At 36.1% G+C, this 26,476-nt stretch overlaps 1 protein-coding gene across 5 annotated transcripts in view; it reads left to right on the top strand.

The window, feature by feature from the left end:
- WDPCP (WD repeat containing planar cell polarity effector) overlaps window positions 1–26,476 on the top strand; it is a 154,979-nt gene that overhangs the window by 53,984 nt on the left and 74,519 nt on the right. For 4 of the 5 annotated variants that reach the window (XM_030489182.1, XM_030489184.1, XM_030489186.1 and 1 more), the window contains exons 7-11: window positions 1,813–1,883; window positions 2,134–2,193; window positions 10,497–10,611; window positions 14,325–14,458; window positions 18,845–19,036. In XM_030489182.1, the coding sequence (XP_030345042.1) occupies window positions 1,813–1,883; window positions 2,134–2,193; window positions 10,497–10,611; window positions 14,325–14,458; window positions 18,845–19,036 (572 nt within the window). Of the gene's footprint in view, window positions 1–1,812; window positions 1,884–2,133; window positions 2,194–10,496; window positions 10,612–14,324; window positions 14,459–18,844; window positions 19,037–26,476 lie in introns of those variants that run through there. The other variant, XM_030489187.1, reaches the window with a different exon arrangement.

Genomic DNA, 26,476 nt, shown 5'->3' with positions numbered 1-26,476 from the left:
GAATTGTGCGTGTGTTTGAAAGCAAAATGTGTTCCAGAAGGATAAGTTATTTGCAACACCATAAGGTGTGTTTGGAGCAGGTTGAAGCCCCGCTGGGGATGGGTATAAAAGTGCACGCAGCCATGTGGTAAATCTACACCCGCTGTGGAGGGTTGTGTGTCAGTCAGAATCAATACAGCTCTGTAAAGGTGGGGAGTAGAGAAACGGTTATAAGTAGGGAGGAGCATAATGGATTTACATCCCTTGTGCTGTGCCTGGCATTATCTTACAGGCAGTGCCTGTGTGAAAAGAGAAGCAGGCCCAGATAAACCCCGTGATACAGAAGCCCCAACTTATCTTTCATACGTGTGACATGCAAAAGGAACACGAGCTACTGCACCTTGTTGCTGTAAATACAGGGTGGCCTAGGGACAAAACACTGTATGGCACATTTCTTAAAGAGGAGCACTGGGTAACTTTATTTACAGCTGCTGATTTGTATATATAGGTTGGTATCTGTACAGACAATTTCCCATTTTACATATGTGGATAAATATTGTGATATTTATGAAGGCACCCATTGAAAATGTGATCTTACATGCCTAATTAATATTATCATAACAGTTCCACCAACACTGGCTTCAGTCCAATAAAATACAAAGAGAAGTTGTATGTTGGTGTGCTCTTTTGTTGATATATGAAATCCTCCATTTTTTCACTCTATAGCACTCCTATTGTAAGCTCCTTTTTGCAGGGAGGTTTAAACACAACTGTTAAGTCACTCAGTCTGGAAGTTGGCATACAAACTGACAGCTTGGAGCTCAAAACTTTTCATCAGTTTTCCTTTAAATAGGCTAGATTTTAAAAAGACAATGTGTTCTAGTTTTTCATGGTTTTTATTGTATACTTATGGACAGAAAACTGCTTACTTTTAAATGATGAAATTTCACAAGTTATTAGACCCTGATTCTCAGCTATGAAACAAACCAATTACTAGCAACTCCAGAGGAAGCTTTGCCTCCTGGTTTCAGGATTAATGTATTAGGCCAGAACTTTCACAACAGTTTGCTGAACATTAATAAATTTGGTAAAGGTCTGTAGCAGTCATGCAGTTTCTTGTTTGCTTGACTTGGCAGATTCTTCAGACCAAGTTTTCAAGAACAAATCCTATAAATAACTATACTCCACAATACAACTTATGGCGTTCACAATTACCTGTCATTAATGCCTCTATATATGCATATACTCATGCATATATGTTTTGCAGACATGTTCGTGCCTGCATTTTGAAATTAGGCAATGAAATGCTAATTCAAAAGAATAGGATCTGTTAGGATTTGATAACTTCAATTCTAAGTTAACATACTGAATGTGGGGTGCTTTCTCATTGCAAGTACTTAGCAGCTGAGTAAGATACTACATACTGAGAGCTTTGTACACAAATGCCATCGTGAAGTCACGGTCAGCATGGATGTAACATTCTAACTGTCCCCACGACAGAGCCTTTCAAAAGAATGTCATTTGACGATAGAAACCGTAGCCGTTTTTTCCCAATTATGGGTAAGTTTTATATTTAAGGTAACTCCTAGAAATCTTAGTTTTGTGTTTCCACAGAAAAGGAAGCTCAACTTGAAGACTTTTTATTTTATAGAAATGTGTATTTGTACACATATATACATATGTGTACATATATACATACGTACACATATATACATGCATATATATACACATATATACACAGTCACCTATATATACATTTAAATTTATTTTAGGTATTTTATTTTATTTTATTTTATTTTATTTTATTTTATTTTATTTTATTTTATTTTCCAGCTAGAGATTATCCCTGGATACTGAAAAACAAGCGCCCGGACAAACTGCGAGATACACTCAAGGAGGTAGAGGTATGTTTCAGAAAGTTTCAAGTACAGCAACGTATTATCCGGTTTTCAAACCTCTTTCAACACCTTTAATTTTCATAAAGATCCAACTCTCCCAGTGATGATAAACGTGCTTTTGTCTGGCAGGCTGTTCTAAAACAGCTGCATCTTTGTGTGACATGCTTCATCTATAAACTCGAAAATCAGAAATATGTTAACCAATAGTGACAGTGTGTACTGCCAACTCCACTTTCTGTTTTCTGTTGTCCTTTAGGACTTAATGCAAAACAGTCAATGTGTGCTGAGCAAATGGAAGAACAAACATATCTCTCAGGTAAAATGTTTTGACAAGCTCTTGCAGTATTCAGTCAGTGGAGCCGAACAGCCATTCAGTGATAGATGCAATAGTGTTAAAATGTTAAGTAACATAGAAAATCATGGGGTTTTTTTAATGTGTGGGCTTTTATTACCTAGATTATAATTATTTAAATGTCTAACCTGAAATAGATGCTACAGAACAAAAATCTGGGGTTCATCAGCAAGAAAAATTACATTAAAAGGCCCTGATTGTGTGAGATTATGATTATTGTTTCAGGAGACTGAAAGCATCCTGTACCTTAAAATAGCAGGCTAAGGAAGCAGTTAAAACATATAGACAGGTCTGGAACCTGTCTTGTATTACATTTTTCTACCTTAATTATTTACATGGCTGTCACAAATCTTTCTACTTTGTGCCTCTGTGACATAGGAGGGAAGCTATAACTCTGAACCAGCTAGCGCATTAATTAAAGTATGGAAAAAAAGAGTGACATGTGGCACACATAAAGCTATGTTCTCTGTCTGTATAAGATCAACATGTAAGTGTCCATATAGAAGTTCCATGGCTTTGCACATCCTCATTAACACAGAACAGTAGGGTAGGTAGGAGATCTGAACATGACACATGCTTTAGCTCCTAAACCATGAGCTTGTTCTAAAAACCTCTGTAATTTTATATGTACATAACATATGTATTTTATAAGTTTCTGCACTCTACAATGTTAGTGATGAATGTGCATCATATTTGAAACTGCTTTGGCATGGGGGATACTTGTAAATATTACTAATACTGTTTCTAAAAAGAAATTTTGTGTTATAACTTTTACGCTTTTTAGTTTTGTAACTTTTTAGTTACAAGTGTGTGTCAGCAGGATGAATATTAAATATTCAAACATTATACAGCTGAAATTGCAGAAATGTCTTTAAGAATAGCAAAATTTTTAGATACCTCACATGCCAAATAGTAAATAGTCTGTTTGTATCAATAATAAAGATATTATTGTCTAAGCAGCATTTGCCTATCAGATCTTATCTCTGGTGAATGTGTATCATTCATGTACAGATTACATAGTACGTACCTGTGAATGTTAATCTTCTATAACTGATTTAAATATTAATTGTATGCTAATTTAGATGACACTTTTTTTTTTCTGTTGTTATTGTTCTGATTAGGTAAGGAATTTGGTTAAGAAATACTGAGTCAATTAGTCACGTGTATTCATCTGCTTCCCAGTTTGCTGTCTCTTCGTTTGCTTTCCCCACCTATTCTCCCTCTATCATTTTCCTTCTCCTCCCATCTATCTGCATCCACACACATTTCTTACCAGTACATATATTGAACAGTGAGCTTCGTGCCAAAATTTTATCATCCTGCCTTTATAGTATAACACCTTTTATTCATTATCAATTCTGTTTAAAACCATTCCTTTATTTTATTTTGTCATTTGGCATCCTCTAAATAGTTTCAAGCTTACATCAACAAAAAGGAGATAAATACATTTTTATTTATCTCTTGTACAAGATGGGAAAGAAAAGAGAGGAATCTTTTTATCTTAGTGTATTAGGTCTGGCTTTATATTGGATTGAATCATGTAAAAGGATAGCTTGATAAATTGAGTATTTTTAAGGGTTTTCTAGATGGCTTGTATAGCCAGAGTATAACTGATAGTATAGCTTCTAACATAGCCAGAGTTACAGATAAAAATCTTAGTAATTTCTCTGTCCTTTAATTCTGCTTTTGGTTTCTCAATCGTAAAACAAAATGGGGGTTTTTTTATATAACGATGGCTGATAATTGAAGTCTCCAACAGGGGTTAGAATGTTCTGCCAAAACAATTGTGTTATTCAACTTTCTGTCTTCCTGAAAATATAAACTCTCCAACAAATGAAAATAAAACAGAGAAAAATGAGTAATTTGGGAGAGTCTAGAACACAAAAGCTGTCTTCTCTCAATTTCTGGTGGGATTTTTTTTTTTCTGCTTCTCATCTGTCTTTGAGCATTTTGCAGAAATATCTAGACTCTCCCTTTTGATGCAAATGTTCTGAAGCTTCTAGAAATGATGTACATTTATTGTTTGGTTCTAAACAGACTGATTAACTGTTTCAGCAGTAAGTGTTTATCACATAATGGTGTGATCTATGTCATAGCACTAATAGCGCATGCTATTTTGGATGGATAGCAGCTGCTAGTGGAAAAGGAAGAGTCCACATTTACATTAACTTTTAGGTGTAATAGAAAGCAACATGTCAGACAAACATCATGGAGAGCATGTAGGGGGAATTACGCTGACTTGTAATTTTCAGTGATTTGGGCTAAATCGGAGTGTACTTAATTATAGTAGTGGGGTTTTTAGCTCTTTGTTTTTTAGCACCAATACAATGCCAAATAAATTAATTTATAAAATTTAAAATATTTGACTCAACAACCACAAAATTAGCTGAATCGGGAAGAATTCCCTTTGTAATAACAATGTACTATCAAAAAACTCGATGGCCGTTGTACCTTTAGCAAGACAGAACAAATGTAAAGAAATCTGGAAGATGATTCAATATTAACACGACTGTAATTTGAAAGAGTAGTGTGATTTCCCTCAGACTTTCTGAAAAACAAGCGCAGGACTGCTGGTAGTGTGCCTTCTGGAACCTACACATCACTTTTCCTAATCCCTCACTGCTTCCTCCAGCATTTCCAGCTTCTAACTAGCTCACAGGCAAAAATTGGGGGCTATAAATTTAAACATGCCTCTGCTAAAAATAAGTGTATTGTCAGTTTAACCGTTCGTGTGCAAATGACCAATTACACTTCATGCATATGCCTCAATGAAAACTCCAGCTAGTTTGCATGCAGATTATCTTGTCCATTGTATGAATATATTTTTCAAAATTGGATTTCTGTATAAGTTTGCCTAGAACTTCTATAATGCTGGCCCAGCTTTTTACCTTTCTTAATGTTTCATTTTATGCATCAGAATTTCTCCTATTACTTTTTTTTTTTAATACAATCAGTGCATCAGAAGTTTCACATTTACTTCCTTGCCCATTTAAAAAAAAAAATAATCCATTGACCTTTATTTTTGCAGTCCTAAGTATACGTTCCAGTACTACTTAGAGCTTCTAAAATAGATGATGTGCCAGTTCATGTAAACATGACCTAGACTGTACAGGGATTTTTGTCAAGGAGCTTGCTCTCCTATTTAAAAGAGCTTAGTTGAGCCCTAAAGGACTGAGGTCTTTTCTTTAGCTCTATTCCTGCTTGTTCCAGTAGGATCTGAACGCGCACCATTTCTGTATGGTACTTCTGAATCCCAGCTTTGATGACCTGTGATGAGTTGCTGAAATAATCCTGTAATCTTCAGTTAGTTGGTGTCAAAGGAAAATAAATAGACCATAAAAGAAGCATGATGAAAAAGAGACAAGAAGTCTTTACAATAAGATGCCACTGTGTTGTTCATAATTAAATAAACAATTTACTCCGTGGCTTTCCCTGCTGAGGAGTAATAACCTAAGGAGTTATTTTTATCAATATTTTTGAGTTTACTCATCTCAACTCTGGCTGGTTCCCTTCCTCTTGGTCTCCTTCTCTAATACTTTGGAATGCTTTTAAGTTTTACCACAAAATCATGAAATCAGTACTATGAAATGATGCCATTGGTTCAGGTTTGGTATTACAATACAAGGTGGTAAAAATTAATGAGATCTAGCCAAAAGATTTTATTTCCAACTTTTTGTAGTTCTACATTTGCATTACGAGGTAGAATTAAAAACATGCCAACACTGAATTATTTTATTGTATAAAAGCCAAGCACTAGCTGTGAATCATATCTGTTACCTGCTAATGAAAAAGATTTATATATTCTTTGCTAAATTACTTGGATTAAATTTTATTTGTGTTGCAAGTTACGTATGTATGTGAAGGGTTTTTATGTTACCATCACTGGCATACGTAGAACTGGATTCTGCATTGAGATACACAGCAATATTTGCTGACATGGCTTGTTGTATCAGCTACGATGCCCATAACCAAGCTGATTTAGCAAGATATGTGGTGACACACAGTAACACATCTGATGTCAAAATCAAGACATTCTGGCTGGAATACATGAGATGCTGGTACCCATCATGAGTTACTAAGAGGAACACTGCCCTCATTAAATTCTTTTGGTTGCTTTTGATCACAACCATTAACGTGTGGTTTTAGAGATTTGGAGCTAGAAGTACAAATGCATCGATTATTGTGAAACAGTAACGTGTAACAACAATAACTTCATCTGTAATAAGGCATGCAACAGTAATTATGGTAGGGTGGCTAAGAAAGCAATCTGGAATGAAGAGGTGGGGAAAAACCCTGGGAACCTGCTTGAACAAGAAATGCTTTGCAATTCTGTTCTCCTTTTGCATATTCCTTTGTCGGTTGGGCTCTGTAAGGAAAAACAGTTTGCAGCAGTATTTTTTACAGGCCTATTTTCATTCTCTTCCAATTTTAATCAGATAGAAGCAAATCCTGGCTTTGCTCTGCAGGTATCTTTTTAGGTAGAAGGGCTGATAAGCAGCTAAGCTGCATGAATAAGGAGTGAAGGGCTAAGGCTTCAGAGGATAAAGGAATCCGCTTAAGTACATGCTTAAGTTCTGCTGGAGTCCACAAGTCATGAGCCTGTACTTAAGTGCTTTGCTTAACAAAAAGTAAGTCAAATATGTATTGGAGCGCTTTGCTATTGGGGAAGGGCTGTCTTCCTGTGAGTATCCTCTGTTCCTCTTATGTCTTTCTTGCTCACTGGATAACCATTTTTTGCACACAACGTACATAATTCCTTCTATCAAAGTCTTCACGTTCAACTCTTCAATAACACAGAAGTTAAGTGGCCTTTCCATCCCAGCATGTAGAATGACCAGATGCCCAAACACTTTACTCAAACAAGTTCAAAGTCTATGCCTGTTCTTCCAATAGGTATGAAATCATGTTTTCGTATTTGGTTTAGGAACATCTTGAGACTGTTAAAGCTGTAGAGATGACTCTTTTGCTTTCTATTTTTCACATTGCAGTACTTCAGTTTGAAAAATGTGTGATGCATTTCATTATTGCAAGTTTCTTTCCCTAATATGATATCTGTTACGTGAAATGATTTTGTGCCTTACGTAAATACTGCCTCTTCCATTTGCTTTTATTCCTTAGCAATGATGTGCAATTCCCTTGAGCAGTACTTTTGGAGTTGGATCACTGTGTATCTGTGTTCAAGCCAAGTTTGCAGTCTTCCCCATTTGCTTTATATTCATTCATGTGTATGATTGGACTGCTCCCATCTACCAAAATATGAGCTTAGCTATGTAAGCTTATGTATAATAGCACCTAAATCTTATTATGTAACAGTCTTTGCATAGACTACACGGTAAGGAATTGAAATATTGACGTTTCAATTTGAGCATATACATATTTTCTCTTTTACAGAATATTTTTGATGAAAGATAATACAGAATCGTAGAATCATTTAGGTTGGAAAAGACCCTTAAGATCATCGAGTCCAACCGTTCATCTAACATTACAAAATCTACCACTAAACCATGTCCCTCAGCACCACATCTGCAGGTGTTTTTAATACTTCCAGGGATGGTGACTCAACCACGTCTCTGCTTTATTTAAATACCTGGTTGTACTTCATGGTAAACTTTAAGAACTATTTTTTTAAAAGCACCTATTTAATCCAGTGGATTTTTAAAGGGAGGTGGAAGAAATAATGACCTTACATGGCTATATAGTGTGTAAAGTCTCTGATTTACTTTTTAAACTTAGACTAAAGTTCCTAGAGGGAAGGACTTAGACCTGTGGAACACAGGTGTATTAACAGCCATGGTAAGTTATTATAGGAGAAATTTAAGTTTTGCCCAAATATCTCAAACTTCTGTGGAGAATAATGGGAAAGAATGTTTTATTGTAAAAATAAAGAAGGAGGGAGCATAATGGGAGAAACAAGAAAAGCCATGGAAAGTATATTATTTTTACCTACTTTATGTCATTCTATCATGCCATACTGATAGCATAGAGATCTATGAAATAGTGAAAATACGTAGCATTGGTTTAATGACTGGTTTCATAGATGTAAAACAAAGCACACCCATTATCACAGTATTTTATATTTGTATAAATGTGTTGTCATCATATGCTGGAGCAGTTTCCATAGATTTCTATTCTAGCTCTGGAACAGGTGTCATCTATGTCATTACCAGGAAATGAACATAGAGGTATAAAGTGAATTTACACCTTGAAACATGTAAGAGTTAAATAATCCTAATGTTATTTGTTGCTCTCAAGCCAAGAGTTTGCAAGCATATCTTCTATACAGTTTAGATGGATGACATAAATTAGATGTCAGCAGAAGGACGAGCCTGTGGCCTCATTCCGTGATGCAGTCATTAGAGATCATTGACCATCTACAGATAAAAACACATTTTTTCCTGTGTTTCATCTCTTTTCCTTATGTGGATGGGTAGTATATGTCAGGTATACCTAGAGGCTGCAGACTTCTAATTCACTTAGGTTGTTCTTCCAGATTAACTCCAGCTTGTTCTTTCCTTGGAAGGAAAGGAAGCATGGAAACAACCTGCCATTGCAGTAGCTTTTTCTGAGAGAAGAGCACAGTTCCCAAGCAAAGGTGTTGTGGAAGACACAAGTTGTAGAGTTTCTTTGTTGACTGCACCAGCTCTCTTGTTCACGTATAACACTGAAGGATTTGGGGTGTTTTATCTGGCAGGATGATACTCATTCATAAATTTAGAACTGATCTTTGTAGAGTATTTATGTAATTTTGCTTGATCATTGCTTGTGTGTTTGTCAACTTCTGGGTTTCAACCATCACTTTTTCACTGAAGAACTAGGTTCTTCAGACAATTATGATTAGTAATAGAACTTAAACAGCGGAGATTTACGTTAGATATAAGGAAGTTTGAAAATAAATTCTAGTGGTGTCTGAAATAGAAACAAAAAATACCTGTGATAGGAAATTACTTTTTTAAGAACAAATAATCATTTCCGATCCTGCCAAAATCTAATCATACATTTGTTTGATAAATATATATAGTCAGTATTTCAATATTCCCTGTCATGTCAGATGTCCTTTAAGGTTTTGTCCTAGTAAAAATGTTAGACACAGTTACACTCATGCAGCTTTTATTACAATCTTTCAAAACTTCAATTTATACCTGTGTTGAAGTTAGATTAGATAAAATCACAATTTATTTCCAACTTGATAATTTTAAGTCCAGCAAGGTTTGAGTACAGTTAGAAACATAGAAGCAAAGAATGGTTTGGGTTGGAAAGGACCTTAAGATCCTTACTCTGCCACGGGCAGGGACACCTCTTCCACTAGACCAGGTTGCTCAAAGCCCCATCCGGCCTGTCCTGGAACAATTCCAGGGACGGGGCAGCCACAGCTTCTCTGTGCAACCTGTGCTAGTGCCTCACCGCCCTCATAGGGAACAATTTCTTCTAATCTAAAGTATCCCCTCTTTCAGTTTAAATCCATTCCCCCTTGTCCTGTCACTTCTTGCTTTTATAAAAAGTCCCTCTGCAGATTTCTTGTAGGCCCCCTTTAGGTTTTGCAAGACTGTTACGAGGTCTCCCCAGAACCTTCTCTTCTCCAGGCTGAACAACCCTAGCTCTCTCAGCCTGTCTTCATAGGACAGAACCACATTATGAAGAAAACAGTATCTCTCTAATAAAGCTTTTTGTATAGCCCTGCTACTGGAGTAACTTCGCAAAGTGAGATCAACTCACAATGGAGCAGGGAGTTCTGTGGGTTTTATTTTTTCTATCACTGTGAGAGCACCATTATTTAAGTTAAACAATGTATGAATGATCAGAAATATCAAGGATAGCAAAAAAGGTGCTGGTTTTAATTTGTGATAATAATATAAAATTACATGAAGATAAACTTTATATGGTTTTTGATGCAGGCTATGCAGTTACTTTATATGAAAAAATCAGGTCCGTGGATGGTGGATTAGCATCATCCCTTTACTCATTCAAGACAGAATTTCGATCTCCATTTTCAACAAACTAATTTAGTACATTTGGAGACTTAGCATGCATTTTCTTCAAGTGTTCAGCAATTGTAATTCTTGCACCTGTATAATTCAGTGTTGTATTACATCTCTTTCATTGAAAAAGCTTTCAAAGTCGTTATAAGACACCTTCACATCAACGATAAATCTTTTTTGTAATTTTGAAAATTAGATTACTGCGTAATGGACAGCTGCTAATATGTACCTTGGAACGTTTCACTTTATTAATGATTCTTGATGTCTTGTTTTCTTGCTATTTGGATTTAGCTCCTCTTTCACTCAGGTATATTGGTGTCCCTAAGCCTTTCTGGGCCACAGCTGGAGAAAGTGGTGATTGACAGGACCCTGGTGGGGAAGCTCATCTCCGACACCATCAGTGATGGTAATTACAGCCACGTGCAAATCAATTGCCTACATTAACAATAGAGTAGAGAAACAGTATGTCAACAGGTAGACTAATTATTGCCACTGGGGACTTGCAAACACAACAAGTAATTGCATGTAATGCCATAGTTACCACCCTCAGGACTAAAAACACTTTAAGAATAATATTTAACATCAAAGTTTTCAGGCTTGTCAAATACTGAATGAGTTTCTAAAATTCAGTTTCTTACACATTTTAATCACTGTGAACATGCCATTTGAACTTGTCATGCTTATTTCATAAGTGCAAAAATGGGACAGAACCAAACATTAGCCAAGATTAACCATGGATAGTTATTATTAAAGTATTTACTTATTAAGAAAGGCTGGATAACATTAGTTGTAGGAGGTGTTCTGATTTAGTTTCTAGATTTCCAGAACCTCAGTATTGTTAGTAACTAGTGACTGCTAAAAATAAAGTTTTAGTTTAATGCAGAAGAAAACTTATGAAAATGTACCTTTTTTCAACAGCTTAATGAGTATAGCTTTTTCACTGTCTCTACAGGGCTCCACTGAGAATTAAACCGGGTATCTTGGCCTATGCATAATCCAGCATATGGAATTTCAGTGAGAGCCAAATTACGTGGGCATTATCTTCCAAATTCTTAACGCATAAACACAAATTACATGCTTTTAATAAGAATATATGCTATCTTAACTTTGATCTTTAATAATTTATTTTCTTCAGGCATCCATTGAATGTGAGTCTGGTTATTTAAGAAACCTGCAATACTGTGTCCCTCTGACGTTATCAATGTTTTGTAGTCTTGAAAATCAACTTCAATATAACAATTTTAGTAGAATCTTTATTAACAAAAAATTTAACCCTAACCTCATTTTTTTATCAACTAATAGCATAGAACACATTCGATGTCTCGACTCCTGTTTTTCACTGTTCACCTAAATTACTAGACTATTAATTACACCTGAGATTTTCTGCCTTCTGTTTCCAGAGGGAGGATTTCATACTTTCAGGTGACAAAATGTAGGAAAGCATGGAAGCCAAGATTATACCCAACTTGAAGTTGTTTGTAGAACTTAGAATACTCTCTTTTAAAAAAAAAAGGATAATACATAATTAAATTATACTTCTTTTGACTTATATTGGATTAATGTGTCATAAAAACACGAATATTTTAAAAAATGCTAACTAAAAAAGCTTTCAACTGAAACAATTATAAAGCAACAAATATGCTTTCCTACAGTTATACCACTTAAATATGAATGCTATAAATAACATTATAGAAAGGTTTATCCTTATTTTCACTTGTTCAATATTTTCTTGAATTATGAATAAGCTCTCTGTGTTTGGTAATACCCATGTCTGAAGGTGAAATAGGACTGCTTCTGTTCAGTAAAGGCAAAACCCCCAACAACAGTCATTGCAATACGTTTTTTGTTTTCATGAACAATAAAAGAAGATACTTTTGTTACCTGTGCAAATAGTGTTCAAAATACAGATTTTTGTATTTTGCTTATATGGGAACTGAACTCTCTGAACTTTGCTTATATGAGAACCACAACAAAATGCGGTCCTAGAATAAATTAACTTTAATCTAACATAATTGCACATCTTTCCAAATTTAATTTGGAATTAGGGTTGTGATTATAAGGTTGGCTAAAATAAATTCAATATTTTATACAAAAAGTCTGTATAAAAATAGTAGTTCATATTTTAGTAAGTGTGTATATGTAGAAATGGTAAGGATTACAATCTGCCAAAATCACTTATGACATGTAATTCTGACTTGAGTAGCATGTCCTCTTAACATTTGGAATAAAGGTCAGATTGTGTGTGCAAAATACAGAATTAAGGTTGCATTTATAATCCTCCCATCTCTAATAAAGTCATCCTGATTTTTATTATTTATGGGCTAAATTTAAAAAAAAAATTAATTAGAAATTATAGAAAAAATTGCTATCCTAAAAGAAACAGTATTTCTCATTTTCTAAATTATTTTGTGGCACTGAGGTCTTGCAGTACTAGTATTTAGAATGTTAACTACACTGCCTGCCTTTTTAGGGTAATCTGACTGCAGCATATGGGTCCTCTCTGAATAATGGTTTAACTATGCCCATAGCTGCATTCATGTCGATCTAGTCTCCACTCCTGCCCAGGACAACCACGGATGCTGAAAATCAAGGCACTGCTAGTCTCATTCACACCTGCCCAGGGATCTTTGAATCCCGCTTTCTTCCCTTCAACCAAAACAAATTTCAGAAGCAGCTGAGGTGTGCTGTAGGTCATCTTTAATGTAAACTGTGTCTGTGAGGATATCAAAATATTTTTACTGTACATATTGAGAATACCATACTCGGTGGCTTTGGATTTTCATGTGTGTTTAGGATCTCAGTTATAGCTTCTAACTCACCATCTCAGATACTTCACCACAATTTCTTTTATTCTTTTTTTTTATTTTTTAAGCTAGTGTTAACGTTACATTTCAAAGGTAATTATTTGGCTTTAAACTTTACCCTTTAGCATTTGCATACCAGAATCTTCAGAGCTGTGCCAGTACCTGACTATGAGAAATTGCAACTGGTTGTAAATCAGTCTAAATCAAAGCAAAGCTGAGTAGCAAGTTTTCAATGCCTGTGTGTAAGACTAAACTGTCAATCTACTCAAGGATATGTAAAACACATTTGAGAATCTAGGATATTAGTCACAAATGCTTTTGTGTTTGTTTTGCAGGGTTGGTTGTTTTTAAATCCGGTTCCACTTCACTTGACATTTTCCTTTCAGCAGAGGTTTCTCGGTTTACTTTCTAAAACAGCTTGCTAGCTGTACTTAAACCTGATTCTCATTAACAATTCTTCAATGACCTGGTGCTAGTAGCCCTTATGACTCACTTCATTCTCAGACATCTCTTTAAATGCAGGCATAATATTGCTTGCATAAAATGCAGGCATAATACTGCTTGAATAACTGGATAACACTTGGGAAAAAATCCTAGATAATATTGTCTAATTAGTTTTCATTGTCAAATTAGTTAATCACTTTTATATTGAACTATTTTAGTTTAGCACCCTCTTACGATAACAGCAGGGATTCCACTGCACTTTTCCACACTCCAAAGGAGTCTGTTCCATCTTGGTTTCCTGCATTGTTTGGATACCTCCATGTGAGGCTTTCAGCAAATTCATAACCCTTCTGAAGCATAATCCTGTAATCCTGTATATAACAGCCTCCTCGGTGTCTGCAGCAGCACCCGGAACCTTATGATGTCAAAATACCAGATACACCTCAAGTACTAATTTGCATTTATTATCTTTAACAGAAGTTATGCTCTATATGGTGCATTTCTGACATACTGGTGGGTGTTACCAAAAGAAGAAGAAAAAAAAATTCCAACATTGAAAGCTGAACCGAGATGAAAATTAATGCGGAAGGGCATAAAACATATATTTGAATGTAGTGGTAACTTGATATGGGATAATTTATTCATGTTTATGTAATCGGAGTACTCCCTAGGCTTTATTTCTCATTTCCAAGAAGGTCCTGGCAGGATGACACATTGATGTCTTTTAGGAGATTACAGAGGCTTCAGTGTAATATTTAAGACACTGTCTTGAAAAAATTGCTTTTCGCAATGTCTCAGTGGAGGGTTCAGTAATTTGTTTTGTTACTAGAAACAGGTATTACAGTGGTGACAATTTTTATTTGTTTTTCAGCGGTTCTTACAGACAGTTTCATCATCTTGTCGTTTGAGGACCATAACCAGCTCTGTTTTATTCAGTTTACAAAGAAAATGGATTCTCCGGATGTAAACAAAAGACTGGAAAAACTCTCTTGTTTGGACTTCAAGGTATTGCTGTCAATGGTGACTGTAAATACTGCAGTAACTTTACAATCGCAAACCCTCCTGCAACTGACCAGAACAGCTTAGATTCTAAAAATGGCAGGTATTGAAGAGTCAAAAAAAATTACATGGCATTCTGAGTTAATGAGTTAAAATACTGTGCCAAGAGGGATCCAATTTTCTACTGTATTTAAGTTGAGGGCTCAGACACACCGTTGGGTTAGCCCTGCTTAACAGATTACTTTGTGTCAGTTGAGCAGCAGTAACTGACCTTTTGCACATTCTCAGCATCTAACAAGCATGAAGCAAAATCTGTAATGGTAAACCTCAGTGTAAAAGATTTAAGCTAATGTGTTTTACCTCTTGTTTGCTGTGGGCTAAAAACACATGCATGGTCAATTACTATGGCTCAGCTGATATACACGAACTCATGAAGCTATGATAATTCAGTCATCTGTATGAGCTCCAAGACTGTTGTAATTCTTTGCAGAAATCTTAATTTTCCCTCTAGTTATAGTAATCTTCTTGTTGTGAGAGTTGGTTTTACAATTAAGCCACTGAAGAAGATACAGAAGCTGACTTTCTCACCACTGACAAACTATGTATGTGACCTTAGGCAAGTGACTCAGTGCCTCTGTATCTCAATTCACTACTTACACAGTGAAGATTAAAATACTCCTTTTTTCCAGCCCTGGATGTATGGGTGTGTCAGTCACAGCAGTAGCTGAAAAACACTCTAGAGATAGCTGAGCTGCCTTTAAACTAGCTAGTTTGGATCTCAGTAGAACCAGCTCCTCTCAAGCTGAATCTTGGATGGTTTGGGCTGTGTAGACATAACTTATTTCAACCATAAACTCTTTGGCATCACGGCAGTGGCTGGCCTTAGGTGGAATTGCTTGGCACTATGATAATATGAAAAAATAATCAGCCAAAGGCAATTAACTTTGAACAGGCAGAGTTGGAGAGGAGTTGCATCCAATTCGCTGCAAGAATGAAGAAGAGACAAGCCTTCACTCAAGAATGGTAGAAAGATGTAGTGAGCTAAAGAGAGAGTTTCTATTTATTTCAGACTGGATAAATGTTAACGAAAACAATCTTGTGCTAGCAAATAGCAAATATTTTTCCCTTGACAACCCCTCAGTAATTTGCTTCTTTACGTAAGGGAGTTTGCATCTGCAAGGCAAGCTTTTTAAGGATGTGTTTAATTTAAGTTTTGCCATAATACATTTTAACTTGCTTGGTAGAAATACTTTCTGCTAGGATGAATATCTAATACATTTTCCAGGCTGTTTCAGTTCAGGGCCTCTTTTCAGCAATGACTTGTGTTTGCGAGATTGATCCAACCTCTATAACGTGGATTTGAGACAGTTCACTGTTCACCAGGAACTGAGCTGATACGTAGTTTACTTTAAAATGATGTGCACTTGTGCCTGGTCTATGGTGTTTGTTAAGGTCGTGCTTTATAAGTGAGTATGGTCTGTAGTGTGGGTTGTTTTTTTAATAGCACTAAACTTCAATGAAGAAGCTGTGGTGAGCTGGAAACTGCCTTCATCATTTAACTGTGAGGGCCATAGCTTCTTAATTTATGTAAGAAATCTTTTTTTCTAAGAAAATGTATTTTCATTCTGAGCATTGCTGGGCACAGTTTGGATCTAATGGTTATGGCATTTTTCGCTTGGGAAAGAAGCAAAGCCTAATTCATAGAAAACTCTCTGCCCTAGGAAACCAGAAATATCTGCTGCACTCTTTAATAGGGTTGTTATGTTCAGTTCTTTGCTGACACAGCTCAGCTTCTCAAAATGCCTCCATGTTCAATGTTAACTTTGCTTTCTCTTGAAATCAGTGGGAATCACTATGGATTATTTCTTTGCCAGCCAAAAAAAGGCATTTGCATTTTTTAATTGAATGTTCTTTTGTGTGAGGCTTGCTAGTTAGGCAGCTAAATATAATTTTTATTATCTTCAAAATTGCACCAGTGTGTGCCAGCAGAAACTGTTATTCACTACTGCAATAATATGTCAGCTCTCTGCGCTGGAGTTCTTCATGGCTGATTTTGGTCAAACTTGTAAACTAAAAGAGCAGACACAGTCAACACTAGTATTGTAACAAAAGGAGCAAAAGATGGTCCTCAGTTGCAAATGTGCAAACTTGTAACTGCATGCTTTAGGAAAAAACCAGTTCCTTAGTGGTTTTGGTTTTTTTTTCCAAGAGAAATTTAGTTAAAAGCTAACTTGCACTGGTATAGAACTGCTACAGGATTAAAATCTGGAGCTGAGATTCGGGAAATTTGAGTGTAGCCTTCATTTCTGCCTCTGACTTTTGGTGTAACCCTGAGAATGTACGCAGTATTTGGGTTTAAATTCCCATTTCTAAAATGAGGAAGATGCTTGCTTACAATCATATGTAATGATATACTTAAATTTCTGTCATATTAACATTATAATTTCTTTGATACCTTCACAGAAGCAACTCCACATTGTTCAATGTCCAGCCTCATAGTGGACAAAATTGGCAAGGAATGCCAGGCAGTACTGGACTGCCAGAGTGCTATTAATAATAAGAATAAGTCAACCATGCTTTCCTCCTCACAGTTTGATATTTATCCAAAAGTTGGGGTTTTTTTTACGTAATACATACCTAAATGGAAGAATTATTTTCTCTGTCCTTGTCCTTTCTAAGCAATACCACCTTGGATTTTATTTACACCTTGAAAAAATAGAGGAAGACTTAGAATCACCACAGTCTTGAAGACCAGCAAAATATAAAAACAACTGTTATCATTTGCCTTTTCTCAGTGGCATTAGTCCATGTTTGAAAGTGCCATGTCTAATGCAAGACATAAAGGTTTATGAAAGATTTTTGGCTGTTGTTACATGTGAAATTGTTATGAGCAATTAACACTGCAATACAGGACTTGTTAATATCTGTGAAAGATTTTGTGGTTTTCCACCCTAATAAATGCATGTTGTCACCAAATCAACTATTTATATATAGTTTTAACTCAAGTAGCAGCTACCTGTTAACTTTGATGTATGTTTTATCTTTACAATTCTACGTATTTTGACAAGTAAACCACAGGGTATTCTGAAAATATTGACCTTTTACAAGTTTTTTCCATCTGTGTTTTTTTAATCCATTTCAATTTACTGAAGGAGGAGACAGTACCAGGAGTTAAATGTTTACCATGAGAGAACAACATTGGTAATTACTTTGATTTCAGTTCCTTTTGATGTGTATTCAGGGGATGAAGAGGTCAATAATATTGTGACCATGCAAATAGAAAAGGGTTCTTTTTGACCATATAAAAAACAGCAAAGGATTATTAAAGCATTAACCTTGATTTTAATGGCCTTGGTTGAGTGGTGAGATCACAATTTGGATGAGCCTGATTATTTACTAAATACAATACATAAATGCAACGGGTTCTTAACACCCATTGCACTCTGGCATTATCGCATTACTGCCATCCTTTGTTGCCTTGCAGACAGGAATATGAAAGCAATCTGTCATGTAGTGAGACTGGCTCCAGAAGCATTTCTCTGATAAGAAGACCCCCTGCCCTTTGCTAGTGTCTGGTCCAGTAGGCTTAGCCATGCGCTTAATCCCCAGAAAGTGGTTCGATTATTGCTGACCAGCAATGGCAAGATAGTTTTTTTTTCCCCTAGCTATCAACCTTCCATTAATTCCTTAAGCAGAAATGCAGTGCAATCTATATTTCCTTGGCATGTGTCACCCAGATGGTGCACTGCTCATGTTTTCAAATAACCATGCTCCAAAATAACAGAGTTTGAATAATAAATTCCACAAATCCTTCCTGAGAAAGAGGCACAATTCTCAAGAGCTGCATAAACTTTACGCATGATGCTGTAGCTCATGCACATTATGCAGAAAAGTATATATTCTCTTGCAAAGCCGATGTTTGTATCCGGATTCCTTAATTTAGGGAGGAAAAAGAAAGATATATGTTTGCTCAAATACTGTAGAATATATTTAATATTTGATTATGTCTTAAACACTAGCCTTAGCTCCCTGGTCAGCTTTGCAGAACTTGTCATTTAATATGGCTAAGCTTAAATCCTGTGTGTAGGTCGATGCTGTCAAGCAACCATGACTGTACATTTTGGTATTGATTGGAGTCATTGCAGTAAATTCCTTCTTAACTCACATTCCTTTCCTTCCCAATCCCCTCCCCATAGATAAAAGTGTGAGCATGTCTTTTTCTGTCTGAGGGGATATTTTTTACATTTACAGACAGCCTATATGAAGATATATGTACGCAGCCCTCTGTGTATATATACATTCTCTTCCACACATCCAAACTAAATGCTCCCAATTGCTCCTACTATGTTATTTTATCACCTCAAATATTTCCTGCATTTTTTCTTCCATCAGATTTCTTATATTGATATACTTGGACCAGAAGGTAGAAGGATGAAACGTCACCTGGCAATAAACTCTGTGCAAGATATGGTCATTTGCTGGTGGTCAGCAACTAGTGATGGAGCATGGCCTTGGTCTCCTATTTCCTGTGAGAGGGACAGAGCCAACCTATTGCTATTAGGCTGTGCACATGGCAAATTGGAGGTAAAGTGCTGAACTCTTGTTAAATGATTTTTCAGATTTGCTGAAGAAATTTGACTTCAATGCGTAATCAGGTAGATATAAAGAACAGATATGACAAAAACATAACAAAGGAAGATCAGCCATTCTAATCTTAAAAGCAAAGGTTTGTAATTTAATGAAAAAAGTACTTCATTACTTCATTTAGTATGTTTGCTATTTTCACGTCAAAACTGTCAATCTGAGCAATGTAGCAAGGAAGTTAAGTCTTTATAATGGAATATCTAATGGAGCTGCTAATATTGAAAACAGAAATGTCATAGTACCGCTAGAGAAGTCTAATCTGAGTTAGAAACTGACTGTTGCATGCTTGTCTAATGCAATTATTTTACGTTGTATGCAGTGCTAACTGATAGGCATTTCACATCTATTTTAAGTGTTGTGTTACAAAATTTTAGCTACACTGAGATGCTGCTTAAATTGTTGCTATGAGTACTGCTCAAATCAGGGACCATTTATTTTCTTAAAGAAAAAATTAAAATTCCCCATCTACAGGTGGGAATATGAGCTACAAGTTAGAACCAGGCTCAAGCTGGCTCTCTTCCTGACACTTGGTTAGCTTACCATTTTAGGCAGAAGTTTCCATTTAATCTATTTCATTTTTATTTCATTTATTTAAGAATATTTTAATCCAGTTTCTTATATTAGGTAAAAACTCTGAAAAGAACTGGAACCTGAACTTAAAATGTAAAAGCTGTTCTGGACTATCATCTTGTATAGGTGCTCCTGTATTTGGAGTTTGATTTTCAGTTTAGCTTAAGACACCACTAAAACGAGCTAAAAAGGCACTGACTGTGGGAGAAGAGCACAAACCTGAGGATCAGCTGTGGAATAGCTGTTCTGGAGTAGCTATTACAGGATATTTCCCTGTAGGGAAGAACCCTAAGTAACACTTTAGAATAAGCTTCTCTTACAAACAACATCCCATTCTTTTTAATTAGGGAAGATGTAAATGTTTTAATGTCTTGGAATTATTACTTTGATAACTAATATTAATTTTAGTGAGGGTTTTTTCCCTTAGGATCTTCTATATATTGAAAGCAAAAGAGAAAATGTAGTTGAGACAGCTTTTCTTTCTTATTTCAGTCATTAGTCACTGTAGAATTTAAGTTTAAATTACCTCCAGTTCTGCCTTCTTTACTTCTTTTCAATTGACCTCTCTCCACTAGCGGTCATCTTTGACTCATCTCTCTCCTCTGCCTGATACACACCTGCAGTTCTCAATTTCCCCTGCAGCTATGCCCAATCACATATAAAAATTACTCTGGTAGCTAAAATGTGTATCTGTTCTCTGTAAGCTTTTTCGGCCTAGTCCCTGTGCCAGTTTGATGCTATGAAACTTTATCCTACTAACATTTCAGATCTTATTTCTTACTGTGATTTCCATATGCCTGGGTTCTGGCAGCAACATTCCCATGGCTTTTGTTTCCTTCCCATGTATTCCAGAAAGCTCACTGATGCCAACAGAGCAGTTTGCAATCTCTATTTTCCAAGAGGTTTTTTAGACACTCGTTTCTTCTAAGAAATTCATAGAAAGAAATTAACAGAAACCACTCTGTTAAAGCTTTCTCCGTTTCATTTTATATATTACAGAGAGATTTCCAAGTTACAGCATTGTTCTGCATCTTTCAATAGACATTTCTGGTTTAGACTCTTCAATTGCTCGGGGCTGAGGCATAGTATAGTCCCAAGCACATCACTGGTGCTTAACACAACAAAGCATTCACTGAGGCTTTAGGCCTAAATTTGTAATCCTTTTAATTTAGCCTATTGTAATATAAATATAAGAAAATTATTTTTAAAAGCAGAACTGCCAAATTTAACTGTTTAGTTGCTTTCCCTTTTCTTATTCTTTGCCTATACTTGTCTGCATTAATTCTCAGAACTTCAAATGAAATTTATTTTTCTCTATTTGTCAATAAAATACCAAGCACTGTGCCAGGGCTGTGGAAAACTTAGTCATGTATAGATAACGAACTGTCTTGCTGGTTGTCAATTAGTGTGTTCCATGTTCCATGTCCATGAGCTCTTGGATGCTCAGTCGGCTGCTGTGTAAGGCTCAAGACACTCTGGCTCTACACTTCCCTTATGTATCCATGACATGTAACCTATGGTAGTGTTTGGTTGGGTTTTTCTCCTTGATTTCTCTAGTGCTCCTTATGACCAGTAGTTAAATTCCCATGCATGGACAGGAGATGTCATAACTCAGCAGCTCTAGAAGTAGCATCAATCCCCAATCTGCAGTTAGCTAAGGTACATTTTTATCCTGCAGAGTCTTGGAGGGGAACTAACTTAACTTTAACTTCTGAGGATCATTTGATAGCTTAAATCTGAGCAAAAATGTAGTTAGCATTTCTAGGCAGGTTCTTACAGTTACTCTATAGGTCAGATACCACAAAAATGCAGTGTTTCTAAGCCTGCTTATTTGCCTCTCTTTGCCTCTACTCCCTTATAATTTGTAGTGTTCCTCAGGTATAGACCTGGCATAAAAACATGAACTGCCATTGTTATGCATAAAAATAAATTAATATTTATCATATTTGACCAATAATATTAATTTTCTCCCAGTAAATTATTATTGTCAACAGAAGAAGAGTGAGAAGTATGAACTGATTCAGTTTGGAGCATTTATCAAAAACAAGTGTAGTAAAATATTGCCACCAACATTTTACTTGAAAATAGAAGTACTGCTTGGCTAAACCAGCCTTATTATCTAGAATTAAGAGAAAATCAGGAATTGCTGAATGTCTAGCCCATAAAGAGCTGTTTGGCATATTAGGCTTATGAAAAAGGAAACCAAGCCCAAGGAAATGAATGGGTGCTGCCCACAGCTGTTCTACAGCACCTTGGTGCCGACCTGCAAAACCACAACAGGTCTGCCAGCTACCGACGCTCTTCTTGTGGCAGAGCAAAGGTAAATGGGGCTCTTAACGTGATGCTGCTTCCTCCCTGGAGGAGTTTTCTGAGTGATATTTGCTGCCCACCAGAAGAGTGCTTATTAGAATGAAGACTGAGATAGCTCTGGGACAAAGCAACTCAACCCCTCATCACAATAATATCCTGTAACTACACATTCTGCATCGGGATGATTCAATTTGGGTACTGTGTACTTAAGCAGGTTTTCAACTTAATTGAAGAAATACTTTTTATATTTTAAATACACTATAAATTTTGTTTTAGTTGTGTTGTGTGGCTTTATTTTTTAACATTTGCTACTATTAAGACTAAAGGTAGACATTCCTATAAAACCAGAAAAATCTTTTTTCCTTGCAAATCTTGACTTGGTTTACTCCATTTTTTTTTTAAGATCAGTGTTCACTATGTCGAATGCTCTAAGATTTGATGAGGAATCATCCCCTGAAGAAATCAAAGTGTTTGTAACATATGACTTTGCTTTGGTGTGCAATGTACATTTAGATACATGCATGCATGTTGCTGCAGGAGTGTTGGTCTATTGAACCCTTGTCTGCTTACTTGCGTGCGTTCGTTTCCTCCAGAAAGCTCATCCAGTCTCCAATTTATTTATTTAAATATTGGGGTTTGTTTGTTTCTTCTTTGTTAAAGTACCAATGATCAAGGATGTTATTTAAATCTCCCTGTGGAGGTAATGCTGGTAATTTGATTTCAAAACCAGAGGAGGAATCTTCCAGAAATCATTTCAAACAATTTGCTATGAATAAATAGGATCTGATGTGAAATCATCCTTGTATTAAATAGTTTGAGAGAAAGTTGTGTTAAAATCAACCTGAACTTTATTCTGCAAACATAAATAAACAAGCAATTTTGCTCTAGTGTGTACTACGCTTCCCATTCTACATTTCTAATTAAAGTGTTTGTTGTTGTTTAGAGCCTCACTGTGTGAAATTAAATAAGCATTTTTCTAACATCCATAAAATAAATCAAAGATTTTTCTCATCTGAAAGACACACAATTCAGTCACAGCAAGCTTATTTCTCTGTTTCTTTTGTTTTCTTTTTTTATCTGCCTGGTAAGCCAATTTTCTGCTGAAGAACTACTGGTTAAAACTCTTACTTGTTTTGATATGTGGACTTTATCCTTTCCCAGCACTCTATGCAGAATACTTCAATTTTAAGTGTTCAAAGGTTTGCACTGAGAAGAGTGATACTGCCCGCATGAGCTTGTACTATTATTTCTTTCAAACATAAAATAAAATAAAGCATTTTAACTAGCATAATTCAGACCCCTTATTTACAAAGATTAACAGATTTCTTTATTTGAACTGTTACGATTTCTGACTCTAGGATTTGAGAACTTGAGGTGTATAGTATCCTTCACACTGCTGATTAGCTGATGCAGAGCACAGGTCAGTACTGCAAGGGGAAAACAATATAAATATGCAGTGGTGGTGCATGAGTGCCACGTTAATAAGGGAAATAGGCATGAATTATGTCAAAAATACTTAAATACATTTACTATGTTTTTGTAGCATACGTGTCACAAAACTAAAAGGGACTTTTAAAATTTTTTATTGTTGCTTGATTTATTGTTTTACAGAAAGTAATTGGTTTTACTTCATGCAAAGTACTTCCAGAAATCTCCCCTTGAAATCCAAGGCTAAGTGCTTAGTCCAAGATTTATGGAAAGCACTTAACACTGAACAGATTATACACCCCACCATGTGATATTACAGCTTTGTCTTTTTTGATTCCTTGCCCTGTCCCCTACTCCACAAATCCTACTGTTGTCCTACCCACTTCTGGGGGAACTCCTCCAGCTTTTGCTTCTCCACTCCCCAAGTAAATGTTTTGTTAACTTAAAGACAAATTGCTATTTTAATGTTCCCCTTTTGGATTCCAGAGAGCTACTGCTCACCGGCAAGGAATCCCAATGGATTCCTTTTAATGAACTGCTAAAGCAGTATTTACTAGCACGTGGCTACTTACCAGATAGAAAAACAACTGGCAGGTAATGGCGTACTATCTTCTTGGTAAAAAAAAGATAAGATGTTTTGATTGTTAGACTTCTTATCTTTCAGAAGTGTTATCTTAGTCTTATTAACATGTTTCTGTAGTTGTATGTGTCTCTGCTTTACTTTTACAGTTAGCAGCATGAAAAATTAGTAATGAAAGTCACTTCTGACAGAGAAACTCAAATCTTCCCTCTCAGATGAAAAAGAACATGCATTTTTTTCCCCTTCAGAGTGCCAAATACCAGTTACACTCAGCAAAACTGGAAACCAGAACAAAGAGGTCTCTCGCCTTCGTACTCTTCCTCCAAGAGGCACATGAGGCCACTGATGCATGAGAAAAAATTTATCTATTCCAATCTAAGGAGAAATGTTTCTCTCATTTTCAGCCAGAATATGAACAGTAGTATCTAGAAAAGATTCTTTTAAGCCTAGTTTGTTTAAACAGTATGTAAAAAAAATATGTTTTGAAATGTAGCAAATCGTCTTTCTCTACTCGCAGGAACTTTTTCCTAGCTTAGTATTGCATTATATACAGCAACCAGCCATATCTTAGTCTTCATTTAAGGATTTGCTGTCAAAATTAAGTGAAGCTAGGAAACTTCTCATCTCAACGCTCGTTAAATTAGCATTCCAAAATATAAGATTTTACTTTCTTTTAAATTCAAAGTAGTGAGCAGTGTTTTGTCCCACTTTTGCCGTAATAAGGCAGAACAAAATTATTAATTGGATTCAGTTTGCTTGCTGACTCTCAAACAATCAGATGACAACATTTATTTTTCTGTAGCTATTTCCATTGCTGTTTTCCAGCAGTCACTCCTATGGGGTTGTAAAATCCATGTTTCATGTGTTTTCTTCTGTATTGTCTTAACTTTTAAGGCCAGTCTATCTTCGGAATTTAATAGTGCTTTCAGTCTTTCATCTCTCATAGGCTTGATTATTGTGTGGTTCTTCATTACTTTCTTGTAGTTGTGAGGAGATGTCCAGAGAGGAACACTGGTTTTGGATCAAAATATGTGGATGAATAATGCAGTGCATTGAAATCTGCCACAGGAAGACAGAAATCTGAGTCCCAGAGGGCCTCAAGGCTCATTTCACTGAAGTTATGGAAGCTTTGAAGACTAGCTTGGGCAAGATTTCTATTTCACGTATTTGAAAGGCAGCTACGTGGGTCTCTGTACATACTCTTAGGGAAAACTGCAGAACAAACAATAACACTTCACCTTGTCTTTATTTGGGGTTAGAGAGCTCTGTGGTCACAGTAATCCTTTGTCCACAATGACCTCTTTTATGGGTTTCCTTGCAATTCCCGCGCAATTTAACACCCTAATAAGCTGCACATTTGAGCAGTTCTAGCATCTGCACAGTAGCCGCTGAACATTTTGTGGGCATAAATGACTAGTTGCAGAGGCTAAGTCACTGATGAGGGAATGGTCGAGGTGAGGAAATGTTTTTCAAACTCTACCATAATTTAATCTTTTATTTCCTCTTTGGCATATTATTTTGATTGATAACTACTCTGTTGAAACTGGTTTTCAGAAGTTGGATGCATTGACATGTATTATATTGCATGTATTAGACACTTTTGCATCAAGTGGTTCTTTGTATGTCTCTTAACTACTCATCTTAAAGTACCAAAGACTTGTATTAACCAGCAGCTGGTTTGTAGCCACAGAACTGCAATAATCCTTTTTTCTTTCTTTTGAATGATAAACCCTTTTGCTGACAAAATTGTCAGAACAAAACATCCTAATCAGTCTGATCAACATCCCGAATATCTTGTTTACAAATTCATCGGTTGCTTCTGAAGTGATGGGTGGTATGCCAAACAAAAATCTCAATTTCTTATTCTCCTTCTTTGCAGGTTGAAAGGCTAAATTATGTGTTTGGTTGGTCTTGTGATCTGTGAAAATCAAATTTAAACTGCTTTGACATTGTGTGTGCATTTCTGTTTTCAAACTGAAATTTCCAGGTTTCCTCCCTCACCCTCTCTCTGCCTTTTAATCACATTTGTTACCCCTTTCTATGTAAATGCTACTTGCATACCACCTGGATTCAAAAGAAGGGGCTTCCAAAATTAGCGGCAGGTCAGCAGCTTCAGTTTGCAGTGTGAAGAATGCTGTGGGTATACCTGAGGGTGGGGTTTGGCTCAGTTTGACATTTTCCTTTCACTCTTTATTTCTGCATGAACAAACACCAGCAAGTTTCTGACTGACTTCCACTACTCTCATTCTTCTGGAGACATTGGTTTTCTCTTTCTTTCAGAGAAACAGCTTTTCGTAAGCTGTTTGTAACTTATTTACAGCTGGTATTTATCCCACGGTTTCCCTGCTTGAATCCTGTTCGGCACTTCTCACTCAAACCCTTATATTGAAGGATATGAATCTTCATTGGTTCCACTGTTGCCTCTATCACTTTATGGTACTTCCCATGATTCCACACTACAAATTCTTACTCTTTGCCAGCTGCTGTCTTTG

This window comes from Strigops habroptila, chromosome 6 (genome assembly GCF_004027225.2).
Source record: "Strigops habroptila isolate Jane chromosome 6, bStrHab1.2.pri, whole genome shotgun sequence".
In the NCBI taxonomy this organism is placed as follows: Eukaryota; Metazoa; Chordata; class Aves; order Psittaciformes; family Psittacidae; genus Strigops; species Strigops habroptila.
The sequence above is the reverse complement of the archived record's forward strand: the minus strand, read 5'-3'. Positions and strand labels throughout refer to the sequence as shown.